Raw genomic sequence first — 19,758 nt, 5'->3', positions numbered from 1 at the left:
TTGGTTCACCCTCCAATGGCCGCCGCGGCCAGCGTGCTGCGGCCGGCGCACCGCGCTGATCTGATGGCAGGAGCCAGGAGCCAGGTGCTTCTCCTGGTCTCCCATGGGGTGCAGGGCCCAAGCACCTGGGCCATCCTCCACTGCACTCCCGGGCCACAGCAGAGAGCTGGCCTGGAAGAGGGGCAACCGGGACAGAATCCGGCGCCCCGACCGGGACTAGAACCCGGTGTGCCGGTGCCGCTAGGCGGAGGATTAGCCTAATGAGCCGCGGCGCCGGCCTCTGGGTGAATTTTTAAGGAAACACTAAGCAGTAGGGCTTTGGATGCAGGCAGATGGGAGCTGTCAGCACAAATGGGCGTCGCCCGCCTCTCTGCTGGCTCAGCCGGGAGGCCTCCCTCGCTGGTCCCTGGGAGGCTGCGCGGGTCCGCGCCCCGCTGGATGTCCCTGCAGCGGCAGGCGTGCCCGGCGGCGCTGCCGGGTCCCTGCCGGTCCAGTTGCGGGTGCCCTTCCAGGCTTGAGCACCACGGGGTCTCATGGCGGGGCGGGGTCTCCTGGGTGGGTGGGGTGGGGTGGGGTCTCCTGGGTAGGTGGGGTGGGGTGGGGTCTCCTGGGTGGGCGGGGTCTCCTGGTTAGGTGGGGCGGGGCCTCCTGGGTGGGCGGGGCGGGATGGGGTCTCCTGGGTAGGTGGGGTGGGGTGGGGTCTCCTGGGTGGGCGGGGTGTGTAAGGGGGCCCGTGGCAGGTGGTGCGTTCCTCCCACGTTCCGTGGTTCCTGGCTCAGGCTGGTAGCGGGACGGCGGTCAGAACAGGCCTTCTGCGCAGCGCTGCGCTGCGGGCTGGGGCGCGCGTGGCCTCAGCAGGGTCCCTCTCAGGAGGCCCCTGGAACGGGCTCCCCCAGCTCTCACGGGTTCCTGGGCCTCGTTTCCCTGGGGTCGACGGGAACACCTCCCTTACCCTCTCTACTCCTCCTGTGGTTGCTGAGGACACGTGGCAGGCATGGTTAATGTCTTTATGTTTTAATTTTATTTACTTGCAAGGCAGAGTGGCGTGGGGGCGGGGTGGGGAGAGACACAGAGATAGAGACTTTGCACCCGCTGGCTCACTCCCCAGGAGGCGTCAACAGCTGGTGCTAGGCCACGCCGAACCCAGAAGCCTGGCGCTCCATCCGGGTCTCCCATGTGGGTGGCAGGGGCCCACTTGGGCCGTGTTCTGTTTTCCCAGGCGCATTAGCAGGGAGCTGGCTAGGAAGCGGAGCAGCGGGGGCTGGAACTGGAGCTCTGCTGTGGGACGCCGGCACGCAGGCGGCAGCCTAACCTGTTGTCCCACTATGCAAGCCAAGGGGAAGTCTCCTAGCAGAACCGTTGGCTTTCCTGTGGGAGCCGAGCAGTGCCCCCGGCCTCCAGCAGAGGGCGCCTGCACACACCTGCTTGCTGCCCCGCTCCTGGGTGAGTCGGGGTTCAGGCAGGACCTGCCTGGCTGGCTCTGAAGCCGTTCACGCCCCTGTGGCTTCTCGGGCAACCCTGGAGGCCGTTCCTGCACACGGCGCGGTCCCTCGCGCAGGCACGGTGTCGGTACCAGCAGAGGGCACTCTGTAAGAACCCGCTGACCACAGGAGGGTCTCGCCCGTGTGCACCAGCCCCGAGCACCCTGTCCAGCCCCTGCTCATCTGCCCCCATGTCGTCTCAGGGGAGTTGGGGGCTGACAGGAGGCCCCCTGAGTGCGGCTGCTGTCTGACAGGTTGCTTCTGTTAATGGTCTGAGCGTCCCCTCCTGGTGTCCCGCCAATGAGGGTCCGCCGTTCTCCTGGGCACCTCCTGGTGGCGTTTAACCGGGGGACCGTGCTCGGTCGGCCCTTTTCTTCCCAGGTGGCCGGTGGCCCCGGGAGACGGCGGGGGGAGCCTGTCTGGGGTCTGTGTGTGTAGCCTCTGTCCCTCCCCCAGCTGAGGGCCTGTGTGAGGGCAGGAAGGTCAGCCTTTGGGGCGGTGGGCGAACTGCGGCGTGCGTGGCTGCTGCCACCCGCACTGGGCTCGTGTTTCCCACTGCGCGTCTGTGCAGGAGGCATCAGCGGCCTACCGTCTGCTCGGGCAGCAGGGCCGGGCGTAAGGCCTGGCGAGTGCTGTGGGTCGGCCCTCGTAGCCCAGCAGCAGAGCCTGATGTCTTCACGGTTGACGCCGGGGCGACGCTGTGGTGTGGTGGGTTAAGCCTGTGACGCCAGCTTCCCACGTCCAGCACCGAGTCCTGGCCGCTCTGCTCCTCACCCGGCTCCCGCTAACGTGCCTGCGGGGCAGCAGTGCGGCCCGAGTGCTGGGCCCCTGCCACCCACGTGGGAGACCCTGGTGGAGTTTCTGGCTCCTGGCTGTGTCCTGGCTGGGGCAGACAGTGCTTTCGGGGCACACACTGGAGGACCACTGAGACCCTGGGTTGCGGCCCCGTCTGGCCTCGGGCCGGCTGGGTGTTGTCTGACGAGAGCGTGAGGTGGCGTCGGAGTCTGGTTGGGACAGGCCCCGTATCCTCCGCCTTTGGGTTTCCCTCTGTCCCAGGCCGTGTTAGAGAACCGGACAAGGACGCGTCTTAGAACCAGTGAGCCTCTTCCTCGGTGAGGGTCGGAGGAGGAGGGGACTGGCTCCCGTGCTTCTGTCCATCTGGATGAACGGGTCTCCCCGGCTCCCCCAGTGGCCCCCACGAGGAGAAGCTGGGGGAAGCCTCGGGTCTCCCCGGCTCACCCAGTGGCCCCCACGAGGAGAAGCTGGGGGAAGCCTCGGGTCTCCCCAGCTCACCCAGTGGCTCCCCGGGGGCACTGCCCTGGGTGTTCTGCACCACGGGAAGCTGGGGGAAGCCGGGGGCAGCCTCGGGTCTCCCCCGTATGGCTTAGCGAGCAGTGAGTCCTTGGCTTTGCAGATGGAAAGCTCCAGAAGCGGCGCAGGTGAGAGTGCGTTTCCCGATGGCCTCAGCCAGTGACGCCGGGAGAGGGCCCTGCGTGCCTCCCTGGTTGCTCTCCATTCACCGCTCACTGCACAGCTCTTTGTCCCCAGCAGGCAGGTCCTGAGGGGACCCCCCCCGCCCGCCCCCCGGATGCCCCTCTGAACGCTCCCATCAGGATCCGCAGTGGGCAGTGGGCGAGCCGTCCCACCTGAGATCTGGCCTGGGTGCCCTCCCTCTGCCCGTCTTCCGCTGCGGGACGTGCAGGCGGCAGGGCCCCCGGGTCTTGCTGAGCCGGATCGAGTCAGCCCCTTGAGCAGGCTCCTCTACGAAGTCCCCCAGGTCCTTCGAGACCCGCCCAAGCTGTTCCTTACGTAAGGACTCCGCAGTGTCCCCGCCCCTCGGGGAGCCGCTCTCAGGGTGGGGGGGCTCTTCAGGCTCTGGCTCCGCGCCGCTGGGTATCCCATGCAGGGGTGGGGGTGCACAGTTGCTGGGATGTGGCTGGGGTGGAGCCTGGGGAGGAGGGAGGTGGGCTGGGAGTGGAGGAGAGATGGGAGGGGCTCTGTGCAGGCACATCAGGCTCCTGTTGAGAGAGACGGGCCGTGGCCCAAACTGCCTGCTCAGGTCAGGGTCCTGCTGGAGGGAAGAAACGCTGGCTCCCGGGGCTCCCCACGTCCTCCCCCTCACAAAACGGATCTGAGTGGAGAATGGCCCCACAGTGAGGCCGTGGGTGGGCGGGGCTCCCGGGGCCTCCCCACCCCCTCCCTCTCACAAAACAGATCTGAGTGGAGAATGACCCTGAAGTGAGGCCGTGGGTGGGCGGGGGCTTGCATTCAGGCCGGGCGGTGTTACAGTGAAACATGAGCCTCTTGCTGTTTTTTATTTTTCTTTCATCTCTTTCTTTCTTTCTTTCTTTCTTTCTTTTTTTAAGATTTATTTATTTATTTGAAAGAGTTATACACACACACACACAGAGACAGAGAGAGAGAGATCTTCCATTTGTTGATTCACTCCCCAAATGGCCACAGTGGCTGGGGCTGGGCCAGTCTGAAGCCAGGAGACTGGAACTCCATCCGAGTGTCCCATGCGGGTGCAGGGGCCCAGCGCTTGGGCCATCTTCTGCTGATATCTCAGGCCACAGCAGAGAGCTGGATGGGAGTGGAGCGCTGGAACTGGAACCTGTGCGCATATGGGATGCTGGCGTCGCACACGGTGGCCTAACCCACTATGCCGCTGTGCCAGCCCCTTCTTTCGTTCCTGATCTGGGTTTACCACAGTTGGCCAAGATACTGCAGTGGGGGTTCTCGGGCAGAGAACCGGTGGTGGCCGGGTCTCTTACGTGACCCTGAGTTCTGCTCAGTTTGGTGAGGTCCTGGTGGTTCTGCATCTGCTGTCAGAGGTCTCTGGCCGTAGGGTCTAAAGCAGCAGGTACTGCTGCTACCCGGGGCGCCTGCTCGGGAATCCGGGAGGGCCACGAGGCTGGGTTGCTGTGGCCCCGGCACACACAGCGCGGAGGAGAGCGGGGCGCCTGCTCGGGAATCCGGGCCGGCCCTGGGTTTGAGGAGGCAGAGGGGCGGGGGCAGCGTCCACAGGGGCCGGGCCCAGAGCAGAGTCACGACCAGAAACAGCTGGGGAACCGGCCGGGCGGTGGCGTTCTGCAGTCCTTGCCAGCTGGAATATTTGTGGAGGCCCAAGGTCAAGGGAAAAGAAGGAAGTCCCGGCCGACTCGTGGGATTTATTGTCCCGGCTCGGGGCTGTAATTTACCTGTCTGGTGTTACCTTGTCGGGATGTTGCCGTGGATTTGTTCTGGGAGGAGGAGTGTGGTGGGGCAAGAGGCGCGGAGTCACCACACAGACCCCGGGAGCCGGGCGAAAGCAGGCCGGAGGGGAGCAGCCTGCAGACTCGTTTATTTCAGTGGCTACAGCAGCTTACAGAGCCAAGGCAGCCAATCTGGTCAAGGGGCGGTCTATGCCCTAACCAATCACAGCCTGCTGCCAGGCAGTTTCCGAAGCCAACCAATCACAGCCTGTTGCCAGGCAGGCTCCGCTGTCATGTGGTTTCTGAAACCATCCAATCACACCCTGTTGCCAGGCAGGCTCCGTTGCCAGGTGGGTTTCGAAGCCATTCCTGAGTAACTGACACTCGGTTGCCAGTAGCCATCTTGGCATGGCCTTCTCATTCCACCACATTTCCCCCTTTTTGTTTATTTTTGAGTAATGGGAGGCACAATTCTTGGCACATACTTGGCCCTCACTCTTTCACTCCCCAGATGGCCACAACAGCCAGAGCTGCACCGATCTGAAGCCAGGAGCCAGGAGCTTCCTCCGGGTCTCCCACACGGGTGCAGGGCCTGAGGACCTGGGCCATCTTCCACTGCTTTCCCAGGCCACAGCAGAGAGCTGGATGGGAAGTGGAGCAGCCGGGTCTCGAACCGGCGCCCATATAGGATGCCAGCGCTTCAGGCCAGGGCATTAGCCCACTGTGCCACAGTGCTGGCCCCTCACTTTGTTTTTAACTTTTAAATTAGGCATACCACTGATGGCTTTTCAGTTGGTTACTGGTGAGGGCCGTCTGGCTGGATCTCTGAAGGCACACAGGTGTGTAATTAAGAGGGTTCAGAGCAGGAAGGCCCAGCTGACGTGTCTGAAGCCCCGAGCGCGGGAGGGCACGACAGCTCACTCTTCCAGCAGCCTACGGGTTAACTGGTCTCAGAGCCGGGATTTCTGCTGTTAGGACCCTTAGCCATAGAGGTGAAGGGGGCCGACACTTCCTGCCACCCGACTTTGTGTGTGCAGTGGGAGGGGCCAGCTCACGTGGGCAGAAATGACGAGAAAGGAATTCCTTGTGAGGAGGGGACCCACACGGGCAAGGGCTCAGCAGCCTGAAGAGTGACCCCTGCAAGGTCAGGGCCACGCGAGCAAGGCACGGTGCAGGAGAGGCGTGCAGGGCCCGGCTTAAGAAGATGTGGCCGTGGACTTCACACCGCAGCCTCTGAGGTGGGCACAGGCACACGAGGTCACGGGGTGACAGGTGTGGGGCTGTGGTCTCTGAGGTGGGCACGGGCACACGAGGTCACGGGGTGACAAGTGTGGGACGTGGACTTCACACCACAGCCTCTGAGGTGGGCACGGACACACGAGGTCACGGGGTGACAGGTGTGGGGTGTGGACTTCACACCGCAGCCTCTGAGGTGGGCACGGACACACGAGGTCACGGGGTGACAGGTGTGGGGCGTGGACTTCACACCGCAGCCTCTGAGGTGGGAATGGGCACACGAGGTCATGGGGTGACAGGTGTGGGGCTGTGGACTTCACACCACAGCCTCTGAGGTGGGCACGGGCACACGAGGTCACGGGGTGACAGGTGTGCGGCCGTGGTCTCTGAGGTGGGCATGGGCACACGAGGTCACGGGGTGACAGGTGTGCGGCCGTGGACTTCATGCTGTGGTCTCTGAGGTGGGCACGGGCACATGAGGTCACGGGGTGACAGGTATGGGGCCGTGGACTTCACGCTGTGGTCTCTGAGGTGGGCACGGGCACATGAGGTCACGGGGTGACAGGTGTGGGGCCATGGACTTCACACCACAGCCTCTGAGGTGGGCACGGGCACACGAGGTCACGGGGTGACAGGTGTGGGGCCATGGACTTCACACCACAGCCTCTGAGGTGGGCATGGGCACACGAGGTCACATGGTGACAGGTGTGCAGGTTTCTCGTCAGAATGATGCCAGCCTTGACTTGGTCACACGTGTCACCTGGCCACAGGTGTGTGCTGAGAAGTTCTGTGTTATACTCGTGTCATAGTATACTCACACAGGCCAACACGGGCAATGGCGTCTCATGGGGCCGGCACCATACCCATGGTCCTACGCTGCCCAGAATGGCGCCGTGTGCCAAAGCCCACCGAGTCACACACTACAGTTAGTGAGCTGCTCAGTGTGCAAATTGTATCTCCGGGAAGCTCTTGTTAAGGGTTAAAAATTATGTATTTGAAAGGCAGAGTTACAGAGAGACTGGGAGAGCGGTTCCATCTGCGGGTTCACTCCCCAAATGGCCGCAACGACCAGGGCTGGGCCAGGCAGAAGCCGGGGACCTGGGTCTTCCGTGCGTGTGGCAGGGGCTCAGGTACTCGGGCCGTCTTCTGCTGCCTTCCCGGAGCATTAGCAGGGAGCTGGGTGGGAGATGGAGCAGCCGGGGCTGGAGCTGGCACTCACGTGGGATGCCGGCATCACAGGCGGTGGCTTGACCCACTGCGCCACAGGGCCAGCCCTGAAATAGGTATTTTTGATGAACTTAGCTAGACAGTTATCTTTCCATTCTCCCTAAATGGAATGGCATTTATACTGTGTGTGTTATGTGTGATGCACTTACATGCTGTACAGACTATCCAAGTGTCGTGGCCAAAAAACCAAACCAAGCCCAGGGAAAGGTGTGGTAAGAAGGGTGTTATGGAAACGTTTTCCCAAGGGACAACGAAGCCCGAGGGACTGAAGTAACAAATGCTCTTACTTGGTGAAGTACCTTAGCCGGTTTCTGGCGTCCGGAGCCCGCATGATGGTCCCGTGATGTCAGGGCTGGGCGGGGCCTGGCGGAGTCTCCGCCCAAAGGGAAACTGGAGACAGCACCCCCTACCCCATGTCTTTCCAGGCGACCCGGATGGTTACCAGTCTTGGACAAGGGACACACCTTTGGGAAGGGGTCTGGCCAAGGGGACCCCCACCACAGGCAAACCTGGACCCGTTCTTACCACCAGCACCACCAGGAGCCCAGGCCATCCCTCTGCAGCTCCCAGGGCCCGTGGGGACACAGGTGAGGCGCTGGCTGGGGTGAGGGCCTGGGGGACACGCTGTGGGGCAGAGGGGCGGACTCCGAACTTCCCCCACGGTCACCAGAAAGACCCCGCAGAAATGTGTCCTCAAGCGAGGGGTTCTTGTCTGCAACGTGGAGGCGTCTGGGGGCTGTGGTGGACGAAGGCTGCCCCTTGGCATCCAGTGGGGGGGCAAGCAGGTGACAGCGCACAGCCAAGGGTCGTCCAGCCTGGCGCGACCCCGCAGGTCAGAGAGGGCGGCCGGAAACCCCAAAGGAGAACCAGCAAAAGATGCAAACAGATGTCACGTGGAGAGGGGAGCCCACGTGGCCACGTCTACGTGGACGTGCTCACGGCCACCAAGGATCAAGAAATGCAAAGGACGAGGAAGGAGGGAGCTGGGTAGCAGCAGGGACGGGGGAGGCCGTGGCGGGACGGCAGAGGTAGGCAGCATTTTCTTCATGGAGGTTCAGCGTGCTTTACGCGGTGAGCCGCAACCCCGCCCCTACGCGCACGTCCCGGAGCGAGTCTTACCCAGGCCGCGGGAGGTCACAGCTGAGGCCCCGTGCGGTGCTGCTGGAGGCGAGGGGCGCTTACCCAGGCCGCGGGAGGTCACAGCTGGGGCCCCGTGCGGTGCTGCTGGAGGCGAGGGGCGCTTACCCAGGCCGCGGGAGGTCACAGCTGAGGCCCCGTGGGTGCTGCTGGAGGCGAGGGGCGCTTACCCAGGCCGCGGGAGGTCACAGCTGAGGCCCCGTGGGTGCTGCTGGAGGCGAGGGGCGCTTACCCAGGCCGCGGGAGGTCACAGCTGAGGCCCCGTGGGTGCTGCTGGAGGCGAGGGGCGCTTACCCAGGCCGCGGGAGGTCACAGCTGAGGCCCCGTGCGGTGCTGCTGGAGGCGAGGGGCGCTTACCCAGGCCGCGGGAGGTCACAGCTGAGGCCCCGTGCGGTGCTGCTGGAGGCGAGGGGCGCTTACCCAGGCCGCGGGAGGTCACAGCTGAGGCCCCGTGCGGTGCTGCTGGAGGCGAGGGGCGCTTACCCAGGCCGCGGGAGGTCACAGCTGGGGCCCCGTGCGGTGCTGCTGGAGGCGAGGGGCGCTTACCCAGGCCGCGGGAGGTCACAGCTGGGGCCCCGTGCGGTGCTGCTGGAGGCGAGGGGCGCTTACCCAGGCTGCGGGAGGTCACAGCTGGGGCCCCGTGGGTGCTGCTGGAGGCGAGGGGCGCTTACCCAGGCTGCCGGAGGTCACAGCTGGGGCCCCGTGTGGTGCTGCTGGAGGCGAGGGGCGCTTACCCAGGCCGCGGGAGGTCACAGCTGGGGCCCCGTGCGGTGCTGCTGGAGGCGAGGGGCGCTTACCCAGGCTGCCGGAGGTCACAGCTGGGGCCCCGTGGGTGCTGCTGGAGGCGAGGGGCGCTTACCCAGGCTGCCGGAGGTCACAGCTGGGGCCCCGTGGGTGCTGCTGGAGGCGAGGGGCGCTTACCCAGGCCGTGGGAGGTCACAGCTGAGGCCCCGTGCGGTGCTGCTGGAGGCGAGGGGCGCTTACCCAGGCTGCGGGAGGTCACAGCTGAGGCCCCCCCGTGCGGTGCTGCTGGAGGCGAGGGGCGCTTACCCAGGCCGCGGGAGGTCACAGCTGAGGCCCCGTGCGGTGCTGCTGGAGGCGAGGGGCGCTTACCCAGGCCGCGGGAGGTCACAGCTGAGGCCTCGTGCGGTGCTGCTGGAGGCGAGGGGCGCTTACCCAGGCCGCGGGAGGTCACAGCTGGAGGCGAGGGGCGCTTACCCAGGCCGCGGGAGGTCACAGCTGAGGCCCCGTGCGGTGCTGCTGGAGGCGAGGGGCGCTTACCCAGGCCGTGGGAGGTCACAGCTGAGGCCCCGTGGGTGCTGCTGGAGGCGAGGGGCGCTTACCCAGGCTGCAGGAGGTCACAGCTGGAGGCGAGGGGCGTGCAAGCCATGGGGGGAATGGACGGGAGACAGGCACAGGACTCTGCGTGACCAGGGTGCGCACAGCAGAGCAGGGAGCAAGAACGCGGAGGGCACAGGGGGTTCCAGCCGAATGGCGCGCAGAAGTTAGAAGCCAAGTGCAGAAGCCCTGGCACGCAGCGTCTAAAACGCCGTCTCTAAGGACGGGTGTCAGGCTCGCCGGGGGAGCCCGTGGGAGCGAGCAGGGAGGGTGCGGCCTGGAGAGGAAGAGCATCTGAACGGAAGCCGGAGGGACCGTGTGACCGCGACATCCTGCGGGGGGCGGTCCGTGGGGCTTTGTGCTTAAGTCTGAAAGCCGGGAGCCCGCTCCCAGCCCGGCGTCCGAGCTCATCCTGTCCTGTGCACGCACACGACCATGCCGGCTGCCAGCCCGGCGTCCGAGCCGCTGCCGCGTCTCACCTGGTGGAGACGGAGGAAAGAATGACCGAGCCGCGCAGCGGTGTCGGGCGTGCCCTGCGCTCATCCTGTCCTGTCCACGCACACGACCGTGCCCGGTCACAGGCCGGGGCGCCGAGGCACGGGTGTCACCAGAGTGCCGTCCGGAGCTTTGCACAGGCCTGCGCTCCCCAAGGGGGCGCCTCAGCCGTGCACGGCCGGGTCTGGGTGAGGGAGAAGCAGGCGGTGCAGGCACCTGCCGGGACTGGGGTTTGGCTCCGGCGTGAGGCCGACCCCTTGACTCACCCACCTCTCCAACCCTGCAGCCGGCAGCCAGGGAAGGGGTGTGCCTCAGAGACCCCACAGGCTCGAGTGGGGGTCTCCAGTGCTGAGCGGGCCCCCGTGCTTCAGCTAACACAGGTGACAGCTCCCCACGGATCCATGTTCGGGAAAGCCCAGCTCCCGGTCTGCACGTGCCACGTCTCGCCGGCTGGTAGCCGCACGTGGCCAGTGGCCGTCATGGAGACGGTGGTGTCCGGTCACTCGGTGCAGGCCACTGGGGTCCGGGCCTCTTGGCGTGATTGCCCTCGTCTGTGAAGGGGCGAGATCCACTTGGAGAAGCCAGGCCAGGAAGAGGGCGAGGGTCCTCTGGGCCCCGAGCTGCCGAAGGTGACATACAAATGCAGGCATGTCAGTTTTTTTAAAAATCAAAATTAATGCAAAAAAAAAAAAGTCCACAATGAACTAAATATCAGAATCGCAAGGAAACGGGAAAATCCTGCCCTCAGCTGCCCGCCCAATTCTGCCTTAGGTTGACGTTTTGGCTTTTGGTTCATCGCGGACCTCTCGCTTTGGTTTTGATTGCTGAAAGCCTGCATAGAAACTCGTATTTTGACGAGCAGGGTTGCACTCCTGCCCCCCCCCCCCCCCCCCCCGCACATTTCCCGCAGCAGCGGACGCCAGGTGGCGCTGCAGACGCGGCGGGGAGGAGGGGCGCTAGGGCCGGGCGAAGTCTGCCGGCGACCCCTGACGTCACGAGGCCCTGCGCCTTCCATTGGCAGGCCCGGGGGGCGGGGCCTGTCCGTGTGGGCGGGGCGAGCCGACCTCAGCGGGACCTCTGTCTGCTCCTCCTCCTCCTCCTCCAGGTTCCCTGAGGAAAGCGGGCCCCGAGCGCCGGCTGCTGCGGCCCACGCAGTCCCCAGCTCCCTCCGCCTCGCCGGGCACCCCTGGCGCCCCGCTGACCGCTGACTCAGGGCCACAGGTCATCCCGGACCCAGCTCCAACTGCCGAGGCGACCTCCGACCCTAACACCCTGCCGCCCACCACGGAGCCAGCCTCCTGGATGGGTCCCGACTGGGCCTTGACGACCCCTGCCCCCAGCGCAGCTCCACAGCCGGCCAGGGGGCTCTCGCCCACCCCGCCGGAAGAACTGACCGCTGGCCCCTCGGCAGCTTCGGAGGTGACCAGCCTTTCCCCTACCTCAGAGCTGACCCCAGAACCTGAGACCACTCCAGACTTGGACACAACTGCGTACCCTGGAACAGTCCCAGAGCTTTCCGGACCCACAGGCGCCGCCACACGCCCTCACCCCACAACCACCACAGCCACCACCCCTGGCCCCAGCACTAGCCCTCACCCTACCACTGCCACTCATCTCCCCAGCACCCCTCAACCCACAACCGCTATTCATCCCACAACCACCCCTCAACCGACAACAGCTGTTCAACCCACAACAGCTGTTCAACCCACAACCACTGTTCAACCCACAACAGCTGTTCAACCCACAACCACCCCTCAACCCACAACCACCCCTCAACCCACTACCATTGTTCAACCCACAACCACCCCTCAGCCCACAACCATTATTCAACACACAACCACTGTTCAACCAACCACCACCCCTCAACCCACAACCACTGTTCAACCAACAACCACTATTCAATACACAACCACTGTTCAACCAACCACCACCTCTCAACCCACAACCACTGTTCAACCCACAACCACTGTTCAACCTGCCACCACCCCTGCCCCCAACACAACTGCTCACCCCACCACCACCCTTCAACTCAGCAGGACCCTCCAATCCACCATGACTCCCGATCCTACCTCAGCCCCTGTCGTCACCACCAAGTCCCTTCCAGCCTCCTTGGGGACAGAACTTCCTTCTCTCACCCCGGCACCCACGGCGATGCCCAGCCCATATCCCCAGCAGACTGTCAAAGCACCTGCCCTTGATGCTCCCACCTCTCAGGTAGAGCCCTCTTCAGCCTCAGATTCCAGTCCAAGCATGGACCCAGTGTCCACTGAGGACTTCACAGCACCCCCTGCAGCCACCCAGAGCCCACGCTCCACCTCCGACTCCACCGTGACCCCATACCTCCACCTCTCCTCCACGGCCCTTCCCTCAGGCCAACTTCCCCCTGACCACCACACCCTCCAGCCAACTCCTGGTCAGAGCCCAGGTCCCCTTGGCCCATGTGTGGCCCCAGCACCACCCATGAGGGTCATGGCTTGTGAGCCGCCTGCCCTAGTGGAGCTGGTGGCTGCTGTGAGGGACGTGAGTGGCCAGCTGCAGAGGCTGACCCAGGTCCTGGAGCAGGACCGGCAGGAGCGCCAGACCCTGTGGCTGGGACTGACTCAGCTGGGAGAGGCCGCCCAAGGCCTGGGGCAGCTGAGTGAGGCTGTGAAGAGACTGGCAGAGGTGGCCTGGCCTCCTAGCACACCTGTGCCAACCACCACCACCCCAGAAGAGGAAGAGAGGCCTCTGAGGGGAGACGTGTGACCCTCTGCAGGGTTCGGGGGAGGGGATTTAAGATACTCTTAGCAACAACAACAAAAGCGAAAAAGTATCTGATTGAAAACAAGGCATGAGTGATGTTTCTTGGGGACAAGGGGAGCCCTGGTCAGAGAATCACAGACTGATCTTGATTTGTGAATGCTGCAAGTGCCATGTCGTCTAGAGGCCATGATCATGATGGTGGTGATGGTGATGAAGATGGTGACGGTGATGGTGGTGATTATAGTGGATGTTACTGGTGGTAGAGGTAGTGATGGTGGTGACGGTTGTGGCTATGGAGGGAGTGATGTTAAGGTGGTAGATACTGGTGGTGGTGACAGTTATGGTAGAGGTAGTGATAGTGATGGTTGTGAGGGTGGTGGTGGATGGTATTGGTGGTGATGATGTTTGTGGTTATGGTGGTGGATGATGGTGATGATGGCTGTAATTAGGGTGGTGGTGATGGTTGTGGATGGTGTTGGCAGTGATTATGGTTGATTATGGTTGTGGTGGATGGTATTGGTGATGGTTGTACATAGGGTGTTATGATGGTTGTGGTGGGTGGTGTTGGTGATGATGGTCGTGGTGGATGGTATTGGTGATGGTTGTAGGGTGTGATGATGGTTGTGGTGGGTGGTGTTGGTGATGGTTGTACATAGGGTGTGATGATGGTTGTGGTGGATGGTGTTGGTGATGGTTGTACGTAGGGTGGTAATAATGGTTGTACATAGGGTGTGATGATGGTTGTGGTGGTGGTGATGGTTGTGGTGAGGCTGGTGATCTGATGAGGGAAGGCGCCTGCTGTTGGTGAGCTTGGTGGCGGTCATGACGACGATCGAGCTCTCTGTTGTCACGCCTGTGTCCGCCTGTGGGTGAGGGGCTGATGCAGAGCACACAGTCAGTCGGTCTCTGTGGGGAATGAGTGCCTCCTCTCCATACTGACTAATGCTTACTGGGTGCTCACCGTGTCAGGCTCTGTTTTGAGGGCTTTGCGTGTGTGCTGTCACCCAGTCTCACACACACCCGCGGGGGAGGCTACGGTTACCACAGCTCAGCAGATGACCCGCGAGCCTTGGGGCTGGAGCGCTGAGCCGGTTACCTGACCTCCTGGTTGAGCCTCCCGGACTATAAAAGGAAGATAATAATAGTGCTTGCCTCGGGAGGTTGCGATCAATCCGTGCGTCTGGGAGCGCTGGGGACAGGCGTGGCTCTCAGTGCGTGGCTACTGTCGCCATCGCATCTGATGGACCGGCACAGAGAGGTGGGGGAGGTGTCCCAGGCCACGCGGGGAGCACCCAGGGCCCCCAGCACGTCTGCCTCGGTTCCAGGTCTGGCGTGGTGGTGCCCCGAGGTGGACCCTAGCATTTTTCCTTCCTCTTTTGACCCTCAGCTTTCTTGCCTGCAGACAGGGAGGCGCTAGCACCTGCCCCGTGGCGAATGGTGGTTGTGAGGTTAAATGAGTTGGTGGTGTCAGGAGGGGCCAGGCGTGCTCTGTGTGCTCCCCACTGTGCCCCACTGCACCTCCTGTCTGCTGCGCCCCTCGGCCCCCTGGTTCAGAGAGGGCCACACAGCAGAACCGGGACTCAGCCGCAGAGCTCTGATTCAAGCCCTGCTTCAGCCGCGGCCTTGGGCTCCCTCCGGGTTAGGGTTTCTGCAACTGCCGCTGCCCCTCCCTGAGTGACCTTGGGGAGGTGCCCCAGGTCGCCCTGCAGACTGAGGCCTGGCCTGAGGCAGGAATCCATCCCCTCCTCCTCCTCCCCCCTCCCCTCCTCCTCCTCTTTCTCTTCCTCCTCCCTCTCTTCCTCCTCCCCTTCCTCCTCTTCCTCCCCCCTCCTCCCCTCCTCCTCCCCTCCTCCTCCTCTCCTTCTCCTCCCCCTCCTCCTTCCTGTTCCCCTCCTCCCTCTCCACTGTTCAACCCACAACCACTTCTCCCCCTCCTCCTCTTCCTTCCCCTCCTCTTCCCCCTCCTCCTCCTCTCCTCTTCCCCCTCATCCCCTCCCCCTCCTCCTTTTCCCTTCCTCCCCCTCCTCCTCTTCCTCCCCTCTTCCTCCTCTCCTCCTCCTCCCCCTCCTCCCCCTCCTCCTTCCTGTCCCCCTCCTCCCTCTCCACTGTTCAACCCACAACCACTTCTCCCCCTCCTCCTTCTCCCCCTCTCCTCTTCCTTCTTTCCTCTCCCCCCTCCTCCTCCTCCCCTTCTCTCTCCTCCCCTCCCCCTCCTCCTTCCCCTCCCACTCCTGCTCCCCTTCCTTCTCCTCCCCCTCCTCTTCCTCCTCCTCCTCCTCTTCCCCCTCTTTCTCCTCCTCCTCCCCCTCCCCTCCTCCCCCTCCTCCTCCCCCTCCTCCTTCCTGTCCCCCTCCTCCCTCTCCTCTGTTCAACCCACAACCATTCCCCTCCCCCTCCTCCCCCTCCCGCTCTCCCCCCTCTCCTCCCCTCCCCCCTCCTTCCCCTCCCCTTCCCCTCCCCCTCCTCCTTCTCCCCCTTCTCCTCTCTTCTCTCCTCTCCCCTCCCCCTCCTCCTTCCCCTCCCACTCCTGCTCCCCTTCCTCCTCCTCCTCCTCTTCCCCCTCTTCCTCCTCCTCTCCTCCTCCTCCTCCCCCTCCTCCTTCCTGTCCCCCTCCTCCCTCTCCACTGTTCAACCTGCAACCACTCCCCTCCCCCTCCCGCCCTCCCCTCCTGCTCTCCCCTCCCTCTCCTCCCCTCCCCCTCCTCCTTCTCCTCCTCCTCCTTCTCCTCCTCCTCCTCCTCCTCCCCCCAGACAGCAGCCTGGCTCAGAGGTCACGGAAGGTGATGTAGTCTCCCAGGGCTGCAGAGGCCAGCAGGGTCCAGTTACTTGCAGGGCCAGGGTGGGGGAGGTGATAATGGCTGGGGGTCCTCGCCCATGGACGGCTGCTCCCGCCAACAGGTGAAGGAGCACGCGGAGAATTCTCCGTCCTGCAGCTCTGAAGCCCAGGACTTGAATAACTCTGACTGCACCCTGGGGAGGGCTCAGGGAGAGCTGCTGCCTGCGTCCTGGGCAGGCGGCGGGGGGGGGGCACAGGATGACACCCAGCTTGGAAAAAAGTCTCCTTTCTTCCTCTCCAGGAGTGGGTGAACCCTGACTCCAGGTCTCCCCCCCCCAACAAAGTCCCAGAGGGCCCAGCTCAGCGTTCAGGCTGTGGGCAGAGCCGGAGGGAGGGGGTGCTGGGCGCTCTGGCCCAAGCTCCCTCCAGCCCCGTCACCCTCTGCCAGCCTGAAGGAGCGGTGCCTAATTACCCAGTCACCCTATCCTCGCTTGGCCTGGCTGCTAAGCCCAAACATCTGGCCCCAGGGCCCGAGGCCAGGGTGGGTGGCCAGCACCCCCCCGCCCCCTGCCACCAGCCCTGACCCTGGCACCTCCCATGGGACAGCTGAGCTCTGCCCGCCAGCTTGCACCAAGCCCAGAACGGTAGCTGCAGAGGCCTAGCGAGCTCAGCTGACACGGGAGAAGCCTGGCAGGTTCCGTGCCCGCTGATGGCTCACACACACAGGCAGGCACAGAGAGTCTAGGGGACACGTACACAGGAGCATGTACAGAGGTCTAGGAGACACACGCACACACAGAGGGTCTAGGAGACACATGTGCACACACAGGCACAGAGGGTCTAGGAGACACACGCACACACATGCACACACAAGGGTCTAGGAGACACATGTGCACACACAGGCACAGAGGGTCTAGGAGACACACGCACACACATGCACACACAAGGGTCTAGGAGACACATGTGCACACACAGGCACAGAGGGTCTAGGAGACACATGTACACACAGGCGTGCACAGAGGGTCTAGGAGACACACACACATGCACACACAGAGGGTCTAGGAGAGACATGTGCACACACAGGCACAGAGGGTCTAGGAGAGACATGTACACACAGGCGTGCGCAGAGGGTCTAGGAGACACACGCACACACAAGGGTCTAGGAGACACACGCACACACAAGGGTCTAGGAGACACACGCACACACAAGGGTCTAGGAGACACGTGCACACACAGGCACAGAGGGTCTAGGAGAGACACGCACACACATGCACACACAGAGGGTCTAGGAGACACATGTGCACACAGGCGTGCGCAGAGGGTCTAGGAGACACACGCACACACATACACACACAGAGGGTCTAGGAGACACGTGCACACAGAGGGTCTAGGAGACACATGTGCACACACACATGCACACACAGAGGGTCTAGGAGACACGCACACACAGAGGGTCTAGGAGACACATGTGCACACAGGCGTGCACAGAGGGTCTAGGAGACACACACAGAGGGTCTAGGAGACACACACACACAGAGGGTCTAGGAGACACACGCACACACAGAGGGTCTAGGAGACACATGTGCACACAGGCACAGAGGGTCTAGGAGACACACGCACACACATGCACACACAGAGGGTCTAGGAGACACCTGCACACACATGCACACACAGAGGGTCTAGGAGACACATGTGCACACAGGCGTGCACAGAAGGTCTAGGAGAGACACATGTACACACAGGCGTGCACAGAGAGTCTAGGAGACACACATGTACACACATGCACACACAGAGGGTCTAGGGGACACGCACACACATGCACACACAGAGACTGTAGGAGAGACACAAACACATGCACACACAGAGGGTCTAGGAGACACATGTGCACACATGCACACACAGAGGGTCTAAGACACACACATGTACACACAGAGGGTCTAGGAGACACACACATGCACACACAGAGGGTCTAGGAGACACACGCACACACATGCACACACAGAGGGTCTAGGAGACACACACATGCACACACAGAGGGTCTAGGAGACACACACATGCACACACAGAGGGTCTAAGACACACACATGTACACACAGAGGGTCTAGGAGACACACACATGCACACACAGAGGGTCTAGGAGACACACACACACATGCATGCACAGAGACTGTAGGAGACACACACGCACACAGGCACAGAGTCTAGGAGACACACACACGCACACAGGCACAGAGTCTAGGAGACACACATGCATACATATATGCACGCACACATGCATGCCGGAGGGTCTAGGAGAGACACACACATGCACACAGGCACAGAGTCCAGGAGAGCACACACGCACACACCCTTCCTTTGCCTCTGGCTGATGTCACTGTTGACATGGGGAGCCCCGAAGGGCACCACGGGGCATGGTCTGCCCCATGCACGTGCAGCCAGGGAGCCAGGCCGCTACTCCACAACCAGACCCCTCAGATGTTAGCACGGCCACCCGCAGGTGCCACGTTGCCCTTGCAAGGCCCGTCCCCTCCGGGACCTCGAGGTCCAGTGACCCGTGGCAGCCATCTTCATGTCTCTCCTCGACGGTGACATTGATGAGACAGTGGATTGTGATGGGTTCTGGTGGTGGCAAGAGGGACAGGGCGGAGCTGCTTTCCTGGTTTTCTGGTTAACAAGAGGCCAGGAGTTCCCATTTCACTGGACCCCATCCTGCTCTCAGGCTTGGGGTCCTTGGACAGCGGTGGGGGTTTGGGTGCACTTCAGGGCCCCTGAGCAGGGTTCAGAGCACAGTTGTGTGGCCAGGTGGAGACTGGGGTGGGGTCTGGCACCCGCCTGGCGGGGGAGAAGCTTTTTCCCTGGGAACAAAGCAGGGAGCGGGCCTGGAGCCCCCGGGTTTGAGGGCTTGGTGTGGGATGGATGGGCACTCAGCACCCCCCAAGGACCAGGGAGACAGGTGTTTGTTTTTAATTAATTTATTTGAAAGTTACACAGAGGAGAGGCAGAGAGGTCTTCCATCTGCTGGTTCACTCCCCAATTGTCCGCAACAGCCAGAGCTGCGCCGATCCAAAGCCAGGAGCCAGGATCTCCCTCCAGGTCGCCAACGTGGGTGCAGGGGCCCAAGGACCTGGGCCATCTTCCACTGCTTTCTCAGGCCACAGCAGAGAACTGGATTGGAAGTGGAGCAGCTGGGTCTCGAACTGGTGCCCATGTGGGATGCCGGCGCTTCAGGCCAGGGTGTTAACCCGCTGCGCCACAGCACTGGCCCCAGGCATTTGTCTTGGTGCAGGAGATCAGAGTGTGATGGGGGTGGGGGCAGGGAGGCTTGGAGGGGCTGCGCTGCCAGGCCTGTCCTGGGGGTGGGCTTTCCTGAGTGGCTCTGTTAAGACGCAGTGTGCACAGCACACAATTCACCCCGGGGCGAAGTGTGCAGGGCGGGAGGAGGTTCTTCCCACCCACCCCCCACCCTACCCCCGGACAAGGAAAGCTGTCCCTGTTGGAAAAGGGGGCTGGTCTCGGTGTCCCCCCTCCCCAGGCCCCGGCCAGCATGAATCTGCTTTCTTCCTTTGCCTCCTCTGGACACGTCCCATCCACAGGTGCCCCGGCTTGGGGTCCTTCCCGGCCGGCTGCTTCCGCTGGGCACAAGGACTCCAGGGAACCCCCTGCCCCGCGCTATCTGCGAGCCCGTGTGCACCCCATTGCACATGTGGTCCCCTTTTTTGTCTCCGCCCACCCGCGGGACATCAGCTGGGCCAGTGAGCTGCCGTGAGCCTTTGCCTGCCGGTTTTCCTGCGGACGGACGTGGGTTTTCTCTCCTGGGGATGGACCCAGGAGGTGGTGGCTCGGTCGCTGGGCGACTGCCTTTCCCGTCCCACCAGCAGTGTGCGTGGCTCCAGGATGTCCACGTGGGCGTCCCTGTCTGTCAGGGCCCACCCCTGGGGCGGGTCAGAGCTTCTGCTCGGTGCCCAGCCCGTCTCCGCGGCCCCGGCAAGCACGGGCACTCACACCCCTTGCTGAGCCCCTCTCAGCTGACGCGCCTACAGGTCACAGCAGCGACACCACTCTCACCCTGCTGCCGGCTGCGCTGGGAGTGCGGTCAGGGGCCCAGCTGCTCTGAGCCACGCTGCTCCAACCC

General features: G+C 63.1%; 1 protein-coding gene and 1 long non-coding RNA gene across 3 annotated transcripts in view; one reads left to right on the top strand and one right to left on the bottom strand.

Annotated features, from left to right (window-relative positions):
- SSC5D (scavenger receptor cysteine rich family member with 5 domains) overlaps positions 1-12,935 on the top strand; it is a 29,403-nt gene extending 16,468 nt beyond the window's left edge. The window contains exons 13-14 of the mRNA XM_070063625.1: positions 7,564-7,725; positions 11,214-12,935. Of these exons, the coding sequence (XP_069919726.1) occupies positions 7,564-7,725; positions 11,214-12,853 (1,802 nt within the window). The 3' untranslated portion in view covers positions 12,854-12,935. The remainder of the gene's footprint in view (positions 1-7,563; positions 7,726-11,213) is intronic.
- Positions 6,884-7,574, bottom strand: LOC138846816 (uncharacterized). Of its 2 annotated transcripts, none has more exons than XR_011384339.1 (2): positions 7,438-7,574; positions 6,884-7,185 (listed from the first exon to the last, which is right to left on the bottom strand). It is a non-coding gene; the product is annotated as an uncharacterized lncRNA (long non-coding RNA). The 2 variants fall into 2 exon arrangements; XR_011384338.1 differs by having other exon boundaries at positions 7,426-7,567.
- Positions 12,936-19,758: the final 6,823 nt, after the last annotated feature.

This window comes from Oryctolagus cuniculus, chromosome 18 (genome assembly GCF_964237555.1).
Source record: "Oryctolagus cuniculus chromosome 18, mOryCun1.1, whole genome shotgun sequence".
Taxonomy (NCBI): Eukaryota; Metazoa; Chordata; class Mammalia; order Lagomorpha; family Leporidae; genus Oryctolagus; species Oryctolagus cuniculus.
The sequence above is the reverse complement of the archived record's forward strand: the minus strand, read 5'-3'. Positions and strand labels throughout refer to the sequence as shown.